This window comes from Drosophila arizonae, chromosome 4 (genome assembly GCF_054131065.1).
Source record: "Drosophila arizonae isolate 15081-1271.41 chromosome 4, UAZ_ARI_1.0, whole genome shotgun sequence".
In the NCBI taxonomy this organism is placed as follows: Eukaryota; Metazoa; Arthropoda; class Insecta; order Diptera; family Drosophilidae; genus Drosophila; species Drosophila arizonae.
The window spans coordinates 27,373,231-27,394,743 of NC_142924.1; the positions used below are offsets into that span (position 1 = coordinate 27,373,231).

Sequence of the window (21,513 nt, forward strand, 5' to 3'; positions counted from 1 at the left end):
TCGTGCTCATTATACATCACATGTTCTTATATCCCTCCCTCTTCTGATGTAAAAGTTTATGCTCACCACATAAATTGTATTAAACAAGTTAATGAACATGTAAATGATAGAGATTGTCTTCTTGTGTTGGGTGATTTTAATATTCCGAACACTTCTTGGTCTTCAACTTGTAATGCAAATTACTTTATTCCGACAATTGATCACTATCTTTTTGATGAATTGTTTAACCTGTCTATGTTTCAGATGAACTCTATTTCAAACCATCTTAATCGCACTCTTGATCTTGTGTTTGTTAATCATGATTCGCTCATTAATGTCGCGAGATCAACTCCTTTCTCCTTACCTGAGGATATATATCACCCCACTTTAGAGGTTTTATTAACTGTCGATAATTCTCCCTCTACTACACCAATGCCTTCTAAACTTAGTCGCTGTTATCGTAAATGCAATTTCGTTTTGCTTAACGAACTAATTAATTCAACAGACTGGTCTATTTTATATGAATCGGTTGATATTAATTTAGCAGCATCGTTTTTTTATTGTACCTTAAACTCTATTCTGGATGTTTGTGTCCCTCTCCGCCGTATTTCGCCAGTTTCAAATAAGCCACCTTGGCTCACCAAAACTCTTTCGAACTTGAGAAACATTAAAACTAAATGTTTTAAAAATTACAAAAAGTCTGGTTCAAGTATTGACTGGTCCAAATATTCCATTGCCAAGTCAAACTTCAATCTTTTAAATTCTAGCTGTTATGAGAATTATCTTACACGTTGCAAACGTCAGTTTACTCGAGATCCCTAACAATTTTTCTCATTTGTAAACTCGAAGCGTAAATCCTCTGGTTTGCCGTCCTCATTTGTCCTTGGAGGTGAAAAAACATGCAATGATCAGGATTCCTCTGATCTATTTGCTGATTTTTTTCAATCCACCTATTCTTCTGCTGATCTCTACAGCAACTCATATCCTTATTCTCTTCCTGAATATGGATCTATAAATACTCCCAAAGTTACTGCATCCTCTCTGGCTGCAGCCATTAGGACATTGAAATCATCTTTCTCTCCTGGTGCTGATAATATTCCTAGTTGTGTGATTAAAGAGTGCAGTGTTTCTCTTCAGTCACAATTACTAAAATTGTTTAACTTGTCCTTGGATACTTCTGTGTTCCCTTCAATTTGGAAAGAATCTTTTATCATTCCCTTATATAAAAAAGGTGGAAGATCTGATATTTCCAATTATAGAGGCATCGCGAAATTATCTGCTATTCCGAAGTTATTTGAGAAAATCATAACATCGGCCTTGCAGCATTTTTGCAAATCGATTATTCAACCACCTCAACATGGTTTTGTTCAAAATCGATCTACGTCCTCTAATTTACTTGAGTTCACTTAGCTTGTTAATGACAGCTTTTCCAAAAAAATGCAAACCGATGTTATTTATACGGACTTCAGTAAAGCATTTGACTCAGTACATCATCACATACTAATTCTTAAGCTTGAACGCTTAGGATTTTCACCCAGTCTTGTCTCTTGGATTTCATCCTATTTAACGGGTAGAACCCAAAGAGTCTTGCTGAGAACAGCTATGTCTAAACTTATCTTTTGTTGAAGGTTTTTCTTAAATGAAACACGGTATATGTAGGCGCAACGCAAAAAGTTTATTTAACACAATATTCAGTAACAAGTACACTTCTTCACGTACCGCGACGATTTGAACTTAACTAACCGAGCCGACACACTGACATTGATCTTACACAATGAACTTACTGAATGAACTTTGGCTCGACTTACAGCACGCTTATATACCTACTTCTACTGCATATCGAATGTTCTGGATGTCTCCTTATGCTTCTATGCTTGCGTCTATTTCATAATCCAGAACATTCGGTTTCTTATTCTAGAGACAAATGTGCGATCAGCCGACGACTGTGTTTACCGTTAGCTCAAATGCCCACTTGATGATGAGTTTTTCGAGATCAATCCTCAACACCCTCCCTAAAACTCAACATCTCTATAACAAATTTGTCCCTTATTCCTCATTCCCAATTTCTCTCTTAGATACAAAAATCTGGGCTTTGGCAAAGCTTTAGTAAAAATGTCAGCGATCTGCTCTTCACTCTTTACATACCTTACATCTATCTCACCTTTCTCAAATAAATCGCGTACAAAATGATATTTAACATCTATATGTTTGCTTCGTTGATGAAATTCAGGATTTTTGATTAGCTTAATCGCACTTATATTATCTATAAACAAGATGTAGTTACTTAAATTAATGTTACAATCAAAAACAATTTCTTTAGCCATATCATTTCCTTACTTGCTAGAGCTGCACTTACATATTCGGCTTCTGTTGTATAAACCCATCTACTATTGATAACCTTTTTATTTTCAGGTTTTGGAACAAGAACCCAAGTTCTATTTTCATGTAAAGAATTAATTTCTTCTTGCATCGCAGTTTGCCAGTACTCTTTATCATCAGACTTCAACGCTTCATTATAATTTAAAGGCAAGCTAAATGTAATAAATGTAACAGGGCAACCATAAAAATCTGGCATACGAATCTGTGATCTATCTCGCAATCGCCGACCCATTTCACTATTATTATGTTCAGTTGATTCATCTTCAATTTTATTATTTTCGAAATCACTTTCATTAGTCTCACTTTCAGAATTGTCAACTAAAATTTCAGGTTTTTTAAACTGAGCTGTAAAGTTTTCTGGTTTAAAACATACATCTCTACTTATAATTACATCTCTCATATTTGGAACATATACACGATATCCTTTGCAATTTTCAACGTATCCTACTATAAATCCTTTAATAGACTTTTTATCTAATTTTCTCCTTTTTTCTTTTGGTACATGTACAAAACATTCAGTCCCGAAAATTTTAAGATTTCCGATATCTGGCTCTTTCTTGAACCACAACTCATATGGAGTTTTATTCCCATGTTTTGTTGGACCTGTGCGGTTAATTACATAAACTGCAGTGTTTACTGCTTCTGCCCATAGAAATAATGGTAACTCAGAATTAGAATGCAACATTGATCGTGCAGCTTCAATAATAGTTCTATTCTCACGTTCCGCAACTCCATTCTGTTCAGGTGTATAAGGAGCATTAACAATATGTTTTATTCCCTTCTTATTAAAGAACAATTTAACTTCTTTATTAATATATTCTCTACCCCCATCGCTGTGAATTTCTTTAATGTTTTCATGAAATTGATTCTGAATTGCCTGAATAAAAATTTGGAGTTTTTCAAATACTTCCGACTTATGACGTATAAAATAAACTTCCCGATAACTTGAATAATCATCTTTAAAGCTAACAAAATACAACTTTTTACCAATAGACTCTACCTCTATCGGACCGCAAACATCAGTATGAATTATCTCTCGTGTCTTTGTTGCACGGTCAATATTTTTGTGAAATGTTAGCCGATGCTGCTTCCCATAAGCACATCCTTCACAAAAGAAATCATTTTCTAGAAAATCAATATTCTTATTTTTCAAATAATCGCGAATATGTCGAACGTTTTGATGACAAAACCTCTCGTGCCATACTTGTAAAGAATCACTTTCTTTCGATTCTATTTTTCTTGTTAAATTACACAATTTTGGCATCAAAACATTCGCATTTAATTTTAATAAGTTTCCGAACCTAGAACCTGTTGCAATTATTTTATTATCACGTCTCAACAAACACTGTGTTCCTTTATTTTTAATAAGACAATCAACACCCCTTTTTGCAGCTGACATAATAGAAAATAAATTGTAAACTATTTCCGGAACATACAAAACATCAAACATTGTCGTCGCCCTTTTATTATTATTGACATAAGTTTCAATATCAATATTACCTTTTCCGTGCGTCGTGATATATTTACCGTTACCTACGCCTATCCTCAGGGGCTCCAAAAATTCTTCATAAGTAGAATACCAATCTCGACGCCTTGACATGTGATCAGAAGTTCCTGAGTCGATCACCCACACGTCATCTTCTCTGCCGTCCCTGCTCGCAATCAATCCTTTCCTCGATGATTCACCCGATTCTCCTTGATTATTTTCCGCTTGACTTCCTGCATTTCTCCTTTGGTGACAGGTGTTGCTCTTGTGGCCTTTCTTCTTGCATATATAACACCTGTAGCAGTCCTTCTTCAGATGTCCCATCACGCCGCAGTTATAGCACTTCATAATTTTCTTCTTATTTTCATGTTCTCTTTTATTTTTTCCGTTGTCGGCAACTAACGCTGTTGACTCTTCAGGTACCACTTCTTGTTCTTTTGACCGCATTTCTTCTGTCATTAAACGAGTCGTCAAATTGTTCAATGTTCTTTTGCTGTCTTCGACCGAATCCCACGCACTATGAAAATAGTTAAACTTTTGAGGCAAAGATGACAGGATTCGCGACATTAACATTGTTTCAGGCACAGCACTTCCAAGATTTTTCATCTTGCTCCACAAAACTTCCAACTTTGAAATATTGTAGTCCACACTCTCACTTTCAATCCATTTGAAATCGAAAAATTGTTTCTGAATAGCCGATAAATTTTCTTCTGATTTCATATCATACACTGAGTTCAATTTTATCCACATTTCTCTTGCTGTTTTGCAGCTCACAATCAATTCCATCGGTCTTCTCTCGATAGAATGAATAATTATTTTCCTTGCAGTCTTATCAGCTTTCAAGAACCTTTTCGAGTCTCTCTCGTATGTTGCAGACTCCTGTGTCGGACACGTCAAACTACCTTCACAAACGGCAAGAACATCGTCGTCTTCTTCCAATAGCGTACGAATCATAAAACACCACAAATGCCAATTGTCTTTGTCGCGTAATCGTTCAATTCTCATATTTAATGGCTCCATTTTCATTGTCTTCATTTAGTTACAAATTTGCCACTAATTCACTTTTGTACTTGCACTCGATTTCACACTACATTACACGTTTAGCACTGTCTGGGCCCATAACCTGTTGAAGGTTTTTCTTAAATGAAACACGGTATATGTAGGCGCAACGCAAAAAGTTTATTTAACACAATATTCAGTAACAAGTACACTTCTTCACGTACCGCGACGATTTGAACTTAACTAACCGAGCCGACACACTGACATTGATCTTACACAATGAACTTACTGAATGAACTTTGGCTCGACTTACAGCACGCTTATATACCTACTTCTACTGCATATCGAATGTTCTGGATGTCTCCTTATGCTTCTATGCTTGCGTCTATTTCATAATCCAGAACATTCGGTTTCTTATTCTAGAGACAAATGTGCGATCAGCCGACGACTGTGTTTACCGTTAGCTCAAATGCCCACTTGATGATGAGTTTTTCGAGATCAATCCTCAACATCTTTGTTTCGTCTGGTGTACCTCAGGGTAGCCATTTGGGCCCATTGCTCTTTTCCCTTTTTATAAACGACCTTCCTAGTTGTATCTCGTACTCCACTATATTTATGTATGCTGATGATGTAAAACTTTGCCTTCCATACTCCAGGGCAAATGGACATCTTCACCTTCAAGATGACCTAAATGCATTTCAACTTTGGTGTGTGGCAAACCAGCTTGACCTAAATTGCTCAAAGTGTATGACAATGACCTTCAGTCGTACCGTTCCTCTAATTGTTGATTATAAAATTAGCAATATTTCCTTACGACGCATCTTTACAGTCAAAGATCTTGGTGTGTTCTTTGACTGTAAACTTAACTTTAATCTTCATATTTCTACCATCATTAATGAAGCCAAAAGTGTGCTTGGCTTTATTAAACGTTGGTCTAAGGAATTTAAAGATCCTTTTATTACCAAGCGCTTATTTACTTCGCTTGTGCATCCTATTCTAGAGTATTGCTCTGTCGTATGGTCTCCGCAACATAAACTGTATCAGGATCGTATCGAATCGGTCCAAAGACAGTTTCTTCTCTTTGCCTTAAGAGACCTTAGATGGGACAGTAATTTACGATTACCGTCTTATCATAGTAGGCTCCAGCTAATTGATCTTCCATCGCTAACCAATCGCAGAACAATTTTAGGAATTGTTTTTCTGCATAAATTGATTAGTGGTGATATTGATTCGTCCTCTTTGTTGGGTCGTCTACATTTTTTGGTTCCGTCCCGAGCAACTAGACACTATCGTCCGCTTCATTTACCTGTGCACAGTGGGCGAAACGGCTGATTTAGCGGCGATTAATTAATAACTTCTGCAAAAATGATGCTATTTTTGTACGGATACTTTTGTTTTGTAGATAAATTATATACACATCAGAATTAATGTAGAAAAAAATTTTTTCATTAAGTATTAAAAAAATTTTTTTTTTTAGATAGTGTAAGCCCGTTCTATTCGATGTATGGTTATTTTCGCTCAATTTTAAGGAATTTCAATACATTTTTAATACTTCTTTTTATTTGCTATTACTTTAGAAATATATATACAAACCATCAAAAAAACAAGTAAAAAAGCTCTAGTCGAGACTGCTCGACTACGAGATCCCCTGAACCCTTGGAGCAATAGATATTTCAATAATTTTTCGCGTCTTTCAGCTTACATAAGAAACACGACACGAACTGCGAACTGCGAACTGCGACACACATACACTCACACATGCATACACACACAAACGCACACACAGGCACACATACACACACACGCATACAGACACACATACACACACACATACACACACACATACACAAACACATACACACACAAGCACCCACGCATAAACACGCATGGGCTGCAGTGTGCGCTTACTATGAGAACTTAATTGTTTAATAACTTTTTTTATGGACGTACGATCTTCATGAAACTTTCAGATTATGATTATAACATGAATATACATGTAATTGTCAAAGCACAAGTCTCTAGTATTTGAAATACGCTTTTTACAAAAGTGAGGGTGAGGGGGTGAATTTAGAGGTGGGGGTAAATTTTAACAAAAACCGAAATTGTATAAATTGCATATAAGCATACATTAAAAATTTGGAGACTCTAGCAATAAAGGTGTAGAAGATATAATTTTATAACTGGGTTTCGATAAGGTTTTTTATCGATAAAAAAAGATCGGGTTGAGTTATCGATTTTTAATGATAAACTTGATATGCGCGCTGTAATTACGGACATTTTAAAAAAAATTTGAAGTCTCTAGCTCTTATATCTTCTGAAATCGACGCGTTCATACATACGGACAGACGGACAGACGGACGGACGGACAGACGGACAGACGGACAGACGGACAGACGGACAGACAGACGGACAGGGCCAAATCAACTCAGCTCGTCGCCCTGATCAAGAATATATATACTTTGTGGGGTCTGCCACGCCTCCTTCTGCCTGTTACATACATTTCAACAAAACCATTATACCCTGATTTCCCATTGAAAATGGGTTCAGGGTATAATAAATAAATTGGACAGCATTATCATTTTTTTTTAATTATCGAAAGTGTCTTCTTTCTCTCTTCTTTCGCATGTTCCCCTAGAGTAATGTTCAATAGACCAAATTTTTTTTCTTTTAATATATATATTTTTATTTTATATATTTTTTTTTCTTAAAGCGTGCGATTATGTACGCAATCCATATAACGTAAATATTACCAACAATTTTACATCTAATCGGAATCTGATGTTTCGCAATCCGATAGCTCAACTTGTGAGTCCTTATTTGAAATAAGACTAATAATGTCTTTATCTACAAACCGATCTTTTTTAGAAAAGGAAACTGTTGATTTCGCTAACATTGTAATAAATGGGTCCGATGAAATAAAAAGTGTGTGGGCCAAGTCTTCCATTGTGTTATTGCGACAATTTTTTCGTGTGTGATTTAATCGAAATTTTCTTTGATCTTTATTTCTGGCTTCAAGAGCTTCCTCTGACATCATACCTATCGGAAGGGCAAAGTGTTCTATAATTTCTGCACCATGAATCAAAATTTTATGGACAGAGGAAGGAATATAAAACCATGGGTACATGTCTACAAATAATATTGCAGTTTCAAATGCATAATGTTTAAAGACTTCTGTATCAATTTCATATCCGGATGCTAGTGTTCGTAATATTACACTAAATCGATAAATTAAAAGATAGTTGACTCCAGTTATTATCCAGTTATTATCAATATATAAGGCTAAGGCTTCCTCTGGTGTATACTTAATTGGTTGCTTATCATCGGACTGAATAATTGATTTTATTTTTTTGGGAATACTTTCATCAGTGCTCAACAAATTAATCATTTTAGATGCACTTCGCTTTCCACAGTTGTATAAACTAGTACTAGCCGCGGAGACAAGCTCATTGCTCGGAATTTCTTTGACGATGTCTGAAATTTTTTTTTTTCTTTGTTTTTTCCTGGCTATCTTCAAAACTGAGATCAGGTCGCCCAACATTTGAATTTCGATCCACCAATATTATATCGTCATCTAACCATTCCTGGTTGTTTAGCTCGAAATTTTTAAGAATTCTATGATTTTCTTTCCATTTGCATGTCAATTTTGTAATGAAATTTTTTATTTTCTTATCAATTTTAGCGCATTGGCTATCGTCGTATTTATTTTTATCAAAAATATTGGTGTAGATGTATGTCTCAACCGCAAAAGTTTTTTTTGAAACGTCAGTCTCCATATGCCATACACTAAATAATTCTCGTTTGGACACTGACATTGTTGCTAAAAAAAATATTTCTAAAATAATATGCGGATATATGCAGCTCATTGTGGACGATTTCACTTCGTAATACACAGACTTATTTTTTAAAAACACATTGATATCGAATCCAGTCGAATCTTAAAAGTTCTACTCTACTAAAGTTCAGTTTTTAGCAAATGTTAAGACAAATTCAAGTACTAATTAATATATTACGTTTTGGGACGAAACACAATCACAGGTCGCAAACATTTATTTGGTTAGTAACTACATACCTTTTTATTCAGTTCACAGCAAAAAGTTCAATTGAAAACAGTAAAACCAATTTTTATTCAATTTTTTTTCGATTCAATCGGAATTGGCGGGAAAGCTGATTGCAACAACCAACAAAACATATGTTGTCTTCTAAGCTTCACAGCTGTGCGAATATTGAGAGAAAATCGAAGCGATTAATGTTTTTGGTCTATCGAATATATTAGTGATCGATTACAAAAGAGAAATTGGCAACTAGAATTACTTTAAATTTGAATTAATCGGAGCTAAATCAGCCGTTTCGCCCACTGTGCTGTGTGCACTAGGGATTATTCTTTGCACAGTGCGTTTCATGTTCTTTGTGTTAATTTTAATAAATATTATCACGTTTTTTCCTTAGAGCTCTCTCCTCCTAAAATAAAAAGTGTACTATCAGCTTATCTTAGGGAAATCACTCACAATGCCCAGGCATAAGCATTGGCATACTTTTTTGCTGCTAATGTTGTGTTAGTGATTTCTCAATTCTATTCTTATACTCTATTTTTGGCTCTTTCCTTTCTCTTTTCTTTTTATTATTTCTTATTCTTTTTATTAACTTTTCTTGCAACTTCTTTTATTACCGTCCTTTTTCTTTTTCTATACTTTATCTCTCCTTATTTTATTCTTTTTTTTATTATTTTTTTTTAAACTCCTTTTATTTATTTATTTATTTTTTTTAAATATTATTATTATTATTTTTTTATTTTTATTATTATTTTAAGAATTATTTTAATTATGCTAGATATTGTTAATAACCAACATTTTAATATTTTATTTTTTTAAGTTTCTTACTAACACTTTCTTTTCATAGCTTCAATAGTATCACTGACCATATTTGGCTGTGAGACGTGGGCATAGCCGGCCGGACTGGCAAATAAAATACCCCCATCGGGTTGGTGTTACTATTTGAAATTATATCGTGTACTTTGTATAGGCTTTTTTAAATTAAAATTGACTCTCGTTTTTGTCAATAGCTTTAAGAAATAAATAAATAAATAAATAAATAAATATGCATGTATTTGCCAAAGCACAAGTCCCTAGTATATGAAATACGCCTTTTACAAATGTGATGGTGATGGGGTGAATTAGGGGTGGGGGGTAAATTTTGACAAAAATCTAAATTGTATAAAATGCATATAAGTATACAACAAAAATTTGGAGACTCTAGCTTTAAAGATATAAACTTATTACTGGCTTTCGATGTTTTTAATCGATAACAAAATAACGGGGCAACTTATCGATATTTAAAGCAAAACTCGATATGCGCGTGCAATACACGGAACTAGGAAAACAAATTTCAAGTCTCTAGTTCTTATATCTTCTGAGTTCGACGCGTTCAAACATACTGACAGACGGACGGACGGACAGAGCTAAATCGATTCAGCTCGTCGCCCTGATCAAGAATATATATACTTTATGGGGTCTGCCACGTCTACTTCTGCCTGTTACATACATTTAACAAAACCATTAGACCCTGATTTCCCAGTGAAAATGGTATAAAAAGATCTTCTGCTGATCATACCGCTCTAGCTCATTTCTTTTACTCTCATCTCACTCTGTTATCATCTCGCTATGTTCTCATCTGGCTCTGTTCTCATCTTGCTATGATTTCATCTCGCTCACTGCTTTCAGCTATCGCTTTCGCTATCTGTTTTCAGCTACCGCTACGGCAGGGCGTAACACATCATTTCATTTTGTGGTATCGCTACAGCTTTAACACAAGAAACTACGAGAGCAGAGCAGAGCACAACTCTTTATTGTTAGGCTACGGCTCTGCTACGGCTCCCGTCAAAAACGAGAGCGGTAGCGAGAGCATAGCACAATTTTTAGACTCATTCATTCTCCTAAAGTTGTAAGCCTAGAATGCTAAAATTTTGCGCGTAAGCTGATGTTTTAATTCTGAAGATATAATGATTTAGGTTACCGGTTGCTCGCTCTAAGAACTGGCCAAAAATGAGGAGTCTATATTACTATATCTTCTTGCCACGCCCCGTCGACGCGGATCTCCATACCAAATTTCAGGTATCTAGCTCTTCAACTAACATGATGGTATATCGGAAAATGCATTTTCCGATTTGCCACGCCCTTAGTGGGCGGATCCGGAATTTTAACACTTTATAAATCGGAGATATACACGAGTGTTTTCCAAATTTTAAGTTTCTAGCTTCAATAGCCCCGAAATAGACTGCGTTCATACGGACAGACGGACGGACAGACGGACATTGCACAAAACCAATATACGCATTTCACTTTCGTGAATGAGTATAAAGACAATGAAAAACACTGATCGAAGGTAAGGTATACATTACAATGTCGACTATACTGACTAGACATCTGCATGGATGCATTCAAAATGGCTATTGAATCATTCATTTTTAAATAAGCACACTTTTTTCTTGTACCGCATTAAATGAGTACTAGCACAAATTTTTCTACAGCTGAAAATGATAAGACCACTATACTTCGTATTTGCTCGGCTCGGTCGCTGTAGGTTCGAGCAGTGAAAATAGTGCACGATAAAGTCAGTGCGCTGCAAACGCTCAAACGAAATGGTCCCATTCTTATATGAACCTATGCGCTATTTATCCTACTCTCTCTCTATCTCTCTCTATGGTCGCTCAAATGACCGAACTCAGCAGCGCACAAAAATTGAAATTTGTTCGCGACGATCACAGCTCTTTTCTTTTGAGTGTTTGTCAATTTTGTATGGTTTCAATTCTAGAGTGACTGTCAAATCATCTCTTCGGTTGAAAGTGTGTTAAAACTAATTTTAATTTATCTATCTATATATATAAAAGAGAGTTGTGTAAAAGTGCTCCTCCACTTATAACTCGAGATCTGCTGGACCAATTTTCATGGTTTTTGATTTGTTGGATTTGTCTCCGCTACGAGTAAGAAAAAATACTGAACAAATTTGACGAATACTTGAAAAATGCGGGTTTTTCCCTAAAGATTCAAATTTCCATTGATTATCAGTAGGCTTGATAACAGTGACAGTTTTCGGTCCTGCTCTCATACTATACAATAGTATAGAAGTAAATAAGCAAATGTAGTCAGTCAGTCTATGGCACAGCCTTAGACGAACCTGACTATTCATAAAAAAAAGCACATTTGATAAAAATAATACGCGTGCGTACAAAAGCTAAATATCTGGAAGGTTCAGGTATTTGTTTGTCTCAAACATAAATTTGTGTAAATTATTTATATTTATATTTCTTGATTGTTTTATGTGGTTTTGTGCGAGGGCATATTCAATATTACTATTACAAGTAAGAAGACTCTAGTCGAGACTGCTCGACTAGGAGATACCTTGAACCCTCTTATCTGATATCCTAATCAGTCTGCACTTCTTTTCGACACACATACATACACACGCACGTATTAGAACGCGCTCTGCTAACTGCGCAGTAAGCAGCGACTGCGCTTGGGCTGGGCTTGGGCTGCGCTGTAGTGTGGGCAACATTATAAGAATTTATTTGTAGAATAATTTAAATTTTTAAATTTTGATAAAAAACGAAATTATATAAAATATAAAGTCTACATTTAAAATTTGGAAGCTCTAGCTCTAAAGGTGTAGGAGATATAATTAAACAACTAGCTTTCGATAAGGTTTTTAATCGATACTAAAATATCGGGAGTAGTTATCGATATATAAAGAAAAACTTGACCTATCGATATATAAAGAAAAACGGACCTAGGAAAATTTCAAGTCTCTAGCTCTTAAAACTTCTGAGATCGACGCGTTCATACATGACGGACGGACGGACGGACTGACAGACAGACGGACAGGCCAAATCGACTCAGCTCGTCGCCCTGATCAAGAATATATATACTTTGTTGTGTCTGCCACGCCTCCTTCTGCCTGTTACATACTTTTAACAAAACCATTATACCCTGATTTCCCATGTTCAATGCGTTCAGGGTATAACAAGTAAGAACGTTGCAGTCGGGCGTTACCGACTGCGGAATACTCATTCACATCCCATCAACAATTTAGTAGTTAAGTTTCGTTCTAATACTGTAGAATATACAGGTTTTTCCGATTTGCCACGCCCCAACTGGGCGTAGACACCTCATTTTTGGTCAGTTTTTAGAAAGAGATAACGTTACCCTAACTGCAAAGTTTGAATGCTTACCCTAAAAAAATGTGAAAATTACAGGGTATTTTTCGATATGCCACGCCCCTAAAGAGGCGTAAAAATTATTTTTGGGGAATCGATAGAGGAGGCTACCAGTAACTCAACTATCCAAATTTGAAGCTTCTAGCTATTATACTTTAGGAGATATAAACTTTTGCGGTTTGCCACGCCCCCAGTGGGCGGACATATATCCGACAAAACTTTTTGGTCTTGGGTGATCAGTCCGAGTATATGTACAAAATTTGAGGTCTCTGCCATCAATAGTGTCCAAAATATAGGAGAATTTACAAAATCACCATATCTTCATGTCCGATTTGCCACGCCCCCAACGGGCGTAGACTTATAATTTATCTTCAGACTTTATAGAATCATACCACTAGCTGACGTGCAAAATTTCAGCATTCTAGGTTTACAGCTTTAGGAGATATAGTTTTATCCGATTTGCCACGCCCCCAATGGGCGTAGATATATCCGCCATAGCTCGTGATCTTGGGTGGTCAACGCGGACCTACATACCAAGTTTCAGCTTTCTAGCTCTTCAACAAACATGATTTCTGGTATATCGGAAAATGCATTTTCCGATTTGCCACGCCCCTAGTGGGCGGATCGGGAAAATTTTAACACTTTATAAATCGGAGATATACACGAGTATGTGTTCCAAATTTCAAGTCTCTAGCTTCAATAGCGCCGAAATAGATTGCGTTCATACGGACAGACGGACAGACGGACAGACGGACGGACGGACAGACGGACAGACGGACAGACGGACGGACAGCAAGACGGACATTGCACAAAACCAATATACTGATTCACTTTCGTGAATGAGTATAAAAATGCCGCGTCCTAGAAGATCTAATCTTTCCCGGCGGACCCATGCTGCAATTTGGAAACGGAATATCGCAAGTCTGACGAAGAACGAAAAATCGCCCGAGAAAAGCGCCGCGTTAGTACCCAGCAAAGAAGGACCTTAATTCGTGCTTCTCAAAGAGAGGCAGCCCGTGAAACGGCAATAAGAAATGGTTCAAGGACTGATTTGAATCGAGCAACGTTTCGATATGATTGCACCATTGACTACAGCTTGAATCGTTTAGATTGCATTGGTCCAATGGACGTTGTTTGCCAGAATTATGGTGCATTGAAGTTTGCTGGTGAAACACTTAAAAATACAATGCCTGTTTCCAAATGACTTCATTTGGGGCGGAAATTATTGGAGACGGATATAATCCGACATTTAAGGTAATTTACGTTAAAAATTTTATTTTCTATGATTGTAAAAAAAAAAAAATAATAATAATAATAATAATAATAATAATTTCGAATAATGTTGTTTGTTAGATTTCTGTAAAAAGTGTTTGTAAATCTAACTATAACTATGGCGATCAATGCAACCTTTTGAAGATGCACAGCACAAATTCTTGCAAATATACTTCATGGGCAATATGGAAGAAGAACTTGACCGGCGTCAAAAAATCAACACAGCTATGAAAAGAGCAATTCTCCAAGATTTGCAGGAAAAATGCTTCACGAACATCATGCATTGGTCAAGCTGTTCAAGACTGCTTTAGAGCGCATGTCAGGAGATGACTATAAAGTAGTAATCAGAGTAGATAAAAGACCAGCTGGAACACATGAACGCACATTTAATGCTCCAACAATCGATGAAGTGGCAATCCTGATTGTTGGTGAAGCGTGGAAGCATGCGAGATTGTGTTTACACGACGCAGTACTGAGCAACTACAAAGAATATCTGAAACGCACCGTTCATATGACGCTTTATAATACCCGCTGATGTTTTGGCAAGGAGACGATGGATATCACTTTAATATCAAAATGATGAATCCATTGAATGGTAAAATCAATCATTGTTGTCATTTTAACTTTATGTACATTTTATTCTGTTTGCTTTTGGTTCGATTAATTATTACGCATATTGTTTGATGATTCGTAAAAATTCTGACAATTATCTATATTAATTTTTTTTGTATTATTCATTGTAGTATTCATAGAAGCCTAAATTAGTTCAGCTAAAAGCATAGCTTGCAAAAAACTGTTAACACTTTTTCGTTGTCTGCAAAAAAGTGTCTTTCAGTGACACAGGCAAAAAATACTCAGACAGAAAGTGTTTTTGTCGCGTCTGGCTTAGCTCTCTCGCGCTCTGAGGGAGATAGTTGTTTCTGTTTTCGTTTCCTCAAGTCAAACACTGATCGTTTGCTTGAGTTAAATGAAGTAACGGTAAGTTGCGTTTGTATGGGTAATCACGCGCGATTGCTGCGTTCTTTTTGTATGTATGTATGCGTGTATTTACATGCACACGAAGGCAAAAACATTTTCTGCTGAGTTTGTTAGTCAAAGTGTTTCTTGCTGAGAGGCTTTGTGTGAGAGAAAATCCTGTTAGTTTTACGCGACACTCATGTGAGTGCGTCACACGAATGAGTCATCGCACTGCGTCTGAGCGAAACAGATGCTGAAGAAAAACAGAGAGTGACGCTCAGAGAGAGACGTGTCTACACAATTTTTTTTGAGTATGATGCGAGAAAGAGAATAAACGAAAAAACGCTCAACTCTCATTTGCAAGCTCTGGCTAAAAGGTAACACGACATTACGTACTGATTTCGATACACAAATTTGACAGCTCCGAAATTAAAGAACTTTTAGGGAAAATAACGTATTTTTCAAGTATTCCTAAATTCAGTGTTTTTAAGATATATTCTGCTATTCGGGGCGGAGAAAAGCCCAACAAATCAAAAACCATGAAAATTGATGCAGCAGATCGCGAATTATAAGTTTTGTAACAAACTCGAATTTTTTTTATATATGTATATAGAGACTGTTAGGCGGTACGAAGCTCGTCGGGACAACTAGTTATATAAGTTAAGACTATCGACAATCTAAAGAGGTTGGAGAGTCGAGTCAGACATTCAAGGGAAGAACCTAACCAGTAGAACAAATTTAGTTCAGTTTATATTCAGACTAGAGAGAGTTTAGACCTATTGTTCCAAAATATATAAAATATATTAGACCTACTTATCCAAATTATATATTTCATTGAACACCAAAGTGTTATATATTCACAAGAACCCAACACAACGTCCCCAGTCACTAGTACTCTAGTGTGGGAGCGCTTGATGTATTTCATCGATATATGCATTTATAAAAATGAATTCGTATAATAAGACAGACCAACGACCAATTTTTGGCTTTACAATTTACATGTTCATGTCCCATGCAAACACACATGTACATACACACACGCACATGTAAAGGCATACAAATGCTTCTACAAGTGCTATTCCATAATTCGTGTCCCATGCGAACACACACACAATCAAATGTATACATGTACAACACCGACCAAATGCAAACGCTGGGCTCTAAAAATGCTACAGGCTGAAAGAGCTTCGCACACTGTCATCCGTATGCTCATTCATGTACTAATTGTGCAAGTGTGGCTTGCCCGTCGCGAAATAATATTTTTTATGCGCATCAACACTCTCATACCCTTCCCAAAAATAATCATTGAAACGCTTACAGTTTGCATGAGCGTGGCAAACGCTTTTAAGATTTCGGTATACTCTTCACTGAAAAGGAAAAAGGATCGTCGCGAACAAAGTTTAATTTTTTTGCGTCGTTGAGAGTGATGATTTCAGCGACCATAGAGAGCGAAAGAGAGGGACTGAGAGAGAGAGAGTAGGACCACTAACCAGAGAACACATAGACTAGACATGTAGAACAAACTATTTCAACACCGAAAAAATGCGATGAAGAGACCGGACAACTTCGTATTTGGTCGGCTCGGTCTTCTGAGGCTCAAGCATTGAAAATAAGGCACGACAAAATCAGTGCGCTGCGACTGCTGCCACAAAATGCACGCATTACCAAATGAAGCACGGCTATGCGCTCTGTTTCCCTTACTCACTCTCTCCCTCTCTTTATGGTCTCTCTCTATGGTCTCTCGAATAGAAGCAGCGCACAAAAATTGAAAATTGGTCGCGACGATCTCAGCTCGTTCCTTATGAGTGAAGGGTATGCCGAAATTTGTAAAGCGTTCGCCACGTTCATACAAAATGTTAGCGTTTTCAATTATGGGATATCACTTGTAGAAGCATTTGTATGCCTATGTGCCTTTACATGTGCGTGTGTGTATATCTCTGTTTGTATGTATGGGAGATGAACATTGGTGTGTGCCTACCTCAACTTTTAATGGTGTGAACGATTTTGGGTTTTAATTGAAGAGGCGCTTTTATTTAAATAGCTGACTAAGCTATTTTACTTGCATACACCAGTATATGTATGTACATATATGAACGGGTGCTAGGGATCGAAAATCGCATCCCATTTTGCCCACTGAGTTTAATCAGGTATTACATTTCTTTAAAAATGCATTCTGATAGGCACACAATCACAACATTGAAATGATCCCACAATCATTGAAATGAAATCAGGTGCTTAAAGATAAGCGCGAGTTACCCGCCAGTCACTATACCACACACATACATATGTGTATGTGTATGAGTTACTCGCCGGCCACAGAGCCACAGAGTATTGGGAAGTGCACTTGTCACTTGTCATTCAGCGCAGAGAGATCTTTTGTTCCACAGTCGACCATCTCGGCCGAGCGCATGAAGCGAAATGATTGTGCTTTCGTATTTTTTCGTAGCCCGAACCCAAAAAGTGAGGAGCCGAGCAAATACGAAGTGTCTGGGAAATAACTCCCGAAAAAAAGTGTGCAAAACGCTTTACACTACTTGTCCGGTCTATGTGTTCTCTGGTTAGTGGTACGTGTATATCACGCGCATATCGAGTTTTTATATATACATCGATAACTACTTCCGATATTTTATTATCGATCAAAAACCCTATCGAAAGCTAGTTATTTAATTATATCTACTACACCTTTAGAGTTAGAACTTGCAAATTTTAAATATAGACTTATTATATTACTATTTACTCCGCAGCCAGCAGAGCGCATGATTATTCGTGCGTGTGGATGCGTGTTTATGCATGTGTGCATAAAAGAAGTGCAGAATGAGTAGAATATCACCTTGGCGGGTTTAGGGTATCTCCTAGCCGAGCAGTCTCGTCTAGTGCCTTCTTACTTGTTCATATTGGGGAACCAATATAATTTACGTCCCGTCTTTTTTTCAGTGTATGATAACGTTCTTGGTGAACAGCTGAACGGGTTTGTCCTTTCAATCCGTACGTTCACGTCACACTTGTTCTTAGGTTTTACTGGCTTTTCAGCATTTACATATAAGTAATCAATTAGCATTTTTCTTTTGTCATAATTTATTGTTTTCTCTTGTTGTATGCTTCTTTTTGATTAGTTTCCTTCTACTACACTGATTTGAAACATGCTGATTTTTAAATCATCATCCAGACCGCTTTGGCTAATTCTTTGCTCTCGCTTTGTGTTTTAATTCTTTGCTCTCTTTATTCACTAATTTTTTTTCTAATGTGTTTTCTAACAATTTTGCCTAACATGTTTTCTAAACATTTTTTCTAATGTGATTTATAATAATTTTTATACCCTGAACCCATTAAAATGGGAAATCAGGGTATAATGGTTTTGTTAAACGTATGTAACAGGCATAAGGAGGCGTGGCAGACCCCACAAAGTATATATATTCCTGATCAGGGCGACGAGCTGAGTCGATTTGGCCCTGTCCGTCCGTCTGTCTGTCCGTCCGTCCGTCCGTCCGTCCGTCCGTCCGTCCGTCCGTATGTATGAACGCGTCGATTTCAGAAGATATAAGAGCTAGAGACTTCAAATTTTTTTTAAATGTCCGTAATTACAGCGCGCATATCAAGTTTATCATTAAAAATCGATAACTCATCCCGATCTTTTTTTATCGATAAAAAACCTTATCGAAAACCAGTTATAAAATTTTATCTTCTACACCTTTATTGCTAGAGTCTTCAAATTTTTAATGTATGCTTATATGCAATTTATACAATTTCGGTTTTTGTTAAAATTTACCCCCCACCCTTAAATTCACCCCCTCACCCTCACTTTTGTAAAAAGCGTATTTCAAATACTAGAGACTTGTGCTTTGGCAATTACATGCATATCCATGTTATAATCATAATCTGAAAGTTTCGTAAGGATCGTACGTCCACAAAAAAAGTTATTAAGCAATTAAGTTGTCATAGTAAGCGCTCACTGCCGCCCATGCGTGTTTATGCGTGGGTGCTTGTGTGCGTATGTGTTTGTGTATGTGTGTGTATGTGTATGTGTATGTGTGTGTGTATGTGTATGTGTGTGTGTATGCGTTTATGTATGTATGCGTGTGTGTGTGTGTATGTGTGTCTGTATGCGTGTGTGTGTATGTATGCCTGTGTGTGCGTACGTGCCTGTGTGTGTGTGTATGCGTGTTTCTTGTGTAAGCTGAAAGACGCGAAAATTATTGAAATATCTATTGCTCCAAGGGTTCAGGGGATCTCGTAGTCGAGCAGTCTCGACTAGAGCTTTCATACTTGTTCCTAATGTGTTTGCTCTAACGTTCTGTAAGTGTTTCCTCTAAGAATCTCTTGTTTAATGCCTCTGTTGTTGTAGTTGAAGCAACGCGTCCCTCAATCACACTGTTGCTGTGTGTTGCTGTGGCCGACACACCTCTGCGAAAGCCCTTAATATCTTGCTGGGGTCTTCAAAACAGTGGATCTTGGCTTGTGAACGTAAAATTGTATTCGGTATTCCCTCAATGAGACCATCCAACAGATCGTCTGCGTCTAAACGAATTTTACTTGCCCAGCGAGTCTTGCTTTAGCAATATAAAGCAAACTGTTCACCAGTACTCTACATGCGAGGTCAAATTCATATGCATTTCAAATTCTGTTATATATTCTGAGATATTGGGGTTCATATGGACAGACGGAAGGACAGACAGACAGACAAAGCCCAGATCATTCGGCGTTCAGATGATCTCCTAGTTGACGACCCTGATAAATATAATATGCTTATGCTTCTGCCGTATATTTGGAAACGGGTCGGTATTATCTTTAACTCTGACACTGCCACTAATAATATTTACTTTATAATTTATAAATTATTGTATTTAATCTTAAATTCCACTGTAGAAGTACTTATTTTTAGAAATCATTAAATAATTTAAAATCTTTTTGGTCTATTGCAATAGTAGGCTTCCAATCGATTTCGGAATAATCATCAAAATTCTTTGTATCCCCATCATGATGTACATCAGGTAAAATTGGGGGCTGCAATACAAAACAATTAATTATTCAATTTATATCAAATAAATAAATCCTTTTACAATGAAAAACTTATAAACAATATTTTATTGAGGCTTATTGGTAACATGGCATTTGCATTTGCAGTGACGATTAAAGCTATTTCAAATTATATGTATTTATAAATATTAGAGGGCTGCATGAGTGCCAAAAAAACCGTAACCGAATAAACAATGCTCATATTCAGATGTGGCCATATAAGTTGCGTCGCAGTTAGCAGAGAAAAAAAAAAATAAAAAATAAGAAAAACACGAAGCGCAATGGAGTTGTGTGTGTGCAGACTAGATAGTCAACCGACGGCAAATTTATTACAATTTTGGTAGCCAAAAAATATTCTTTACCTTATTATACCCTCCCCACAAATAACAAGGAAACGAAAGGCAATGTTTGTTACACAATATACATATGTTTGTATATGTTTAATTAATATTGAAATTTGGAATCATTTTATTTAAGTTGTCAGGATTAGTAGATACATAAGATGTCCTGAAAACGCTAACATTTTGCATGAGCATGGCAAAACCCTTTCAAGAGCTTGATATACCCTCTAAATGGAAAGGGCATAGAAAGAGACAAAGTAAGAAACAAGTAAGAAAGCTCTAGTCGAGACTGCTCGACTCCGAGCTAGCTATTTCAATAATTTTTCGCGTCTTTCAGCTTACACAAAAACACGCACACACACACACGCACGCACGCACACACAGGCATACATACACACACACGCATGCACACACACACAAACACACATATACACAAACATTTACACACACATATACACAAACACATACACACACAAGCACCAACCGACGATCAAAGAGCCAACCGACCTTAAACATGACCTTCACTTGTGCCGACTGATTGAAAACCAATCGATTAGAAATTCCGTTAATCCCATAAGAGCCCCTTCGCTTCCTCCGAAGAACAATCATCAAAATAAAATTACTCAATCTTCATTTAGATATAATACCCCACATGTCCTAAATCAAACCAACTTCAATCCGGACCTGTACTATCCACCAAAGCCTAAGTTTAACCCCCAGAATTCAGGTTTCATACCAAGACCCATACACCAACAATCACTTCAGTTCTTTAACGCACCACCAAGACCAATAGCTGCAAAGCCACAACCGACTCCACAACCAATGGAAGTCGACTCGTCTACCAGAACCAGGAATGTGAATTATATGAATAGGCCAAATTA

The 21,513-nt window shown here is 36.7% G+C and overlaps 1 protein-coding gene across 12 annotated transcripts in view; it reads right to left on the reverse strand.

Moving 5' to 3' along the window:
• Positions 1–20,090: 20,090 nt before the first annotated feature.
• The window catches only part of Pka-C3 (Protein kinase, cAMP-dependent, catalytic subunit 3), a 124,191-nt gene continuing 122,768 nt past the window's right edge, over positions 20,091–21,513 (reverse strand). For all 12 annotated transcript variants that reach the window (XM_089468397.1, XM_089468396.1, XM_089468395.1 and 9 more), the window contains one exon: positions 20,091–20,279. In XM_089468397.1, the coding sequence (XP_089324523.1) occupies positions 20,154–20,279 (126 nt within the window). In that variant the 3' untranslated portion in view covers positions 20,091–20,153. The remainder of the gene's footprint in view (positions 20,280–21,513) is intronic.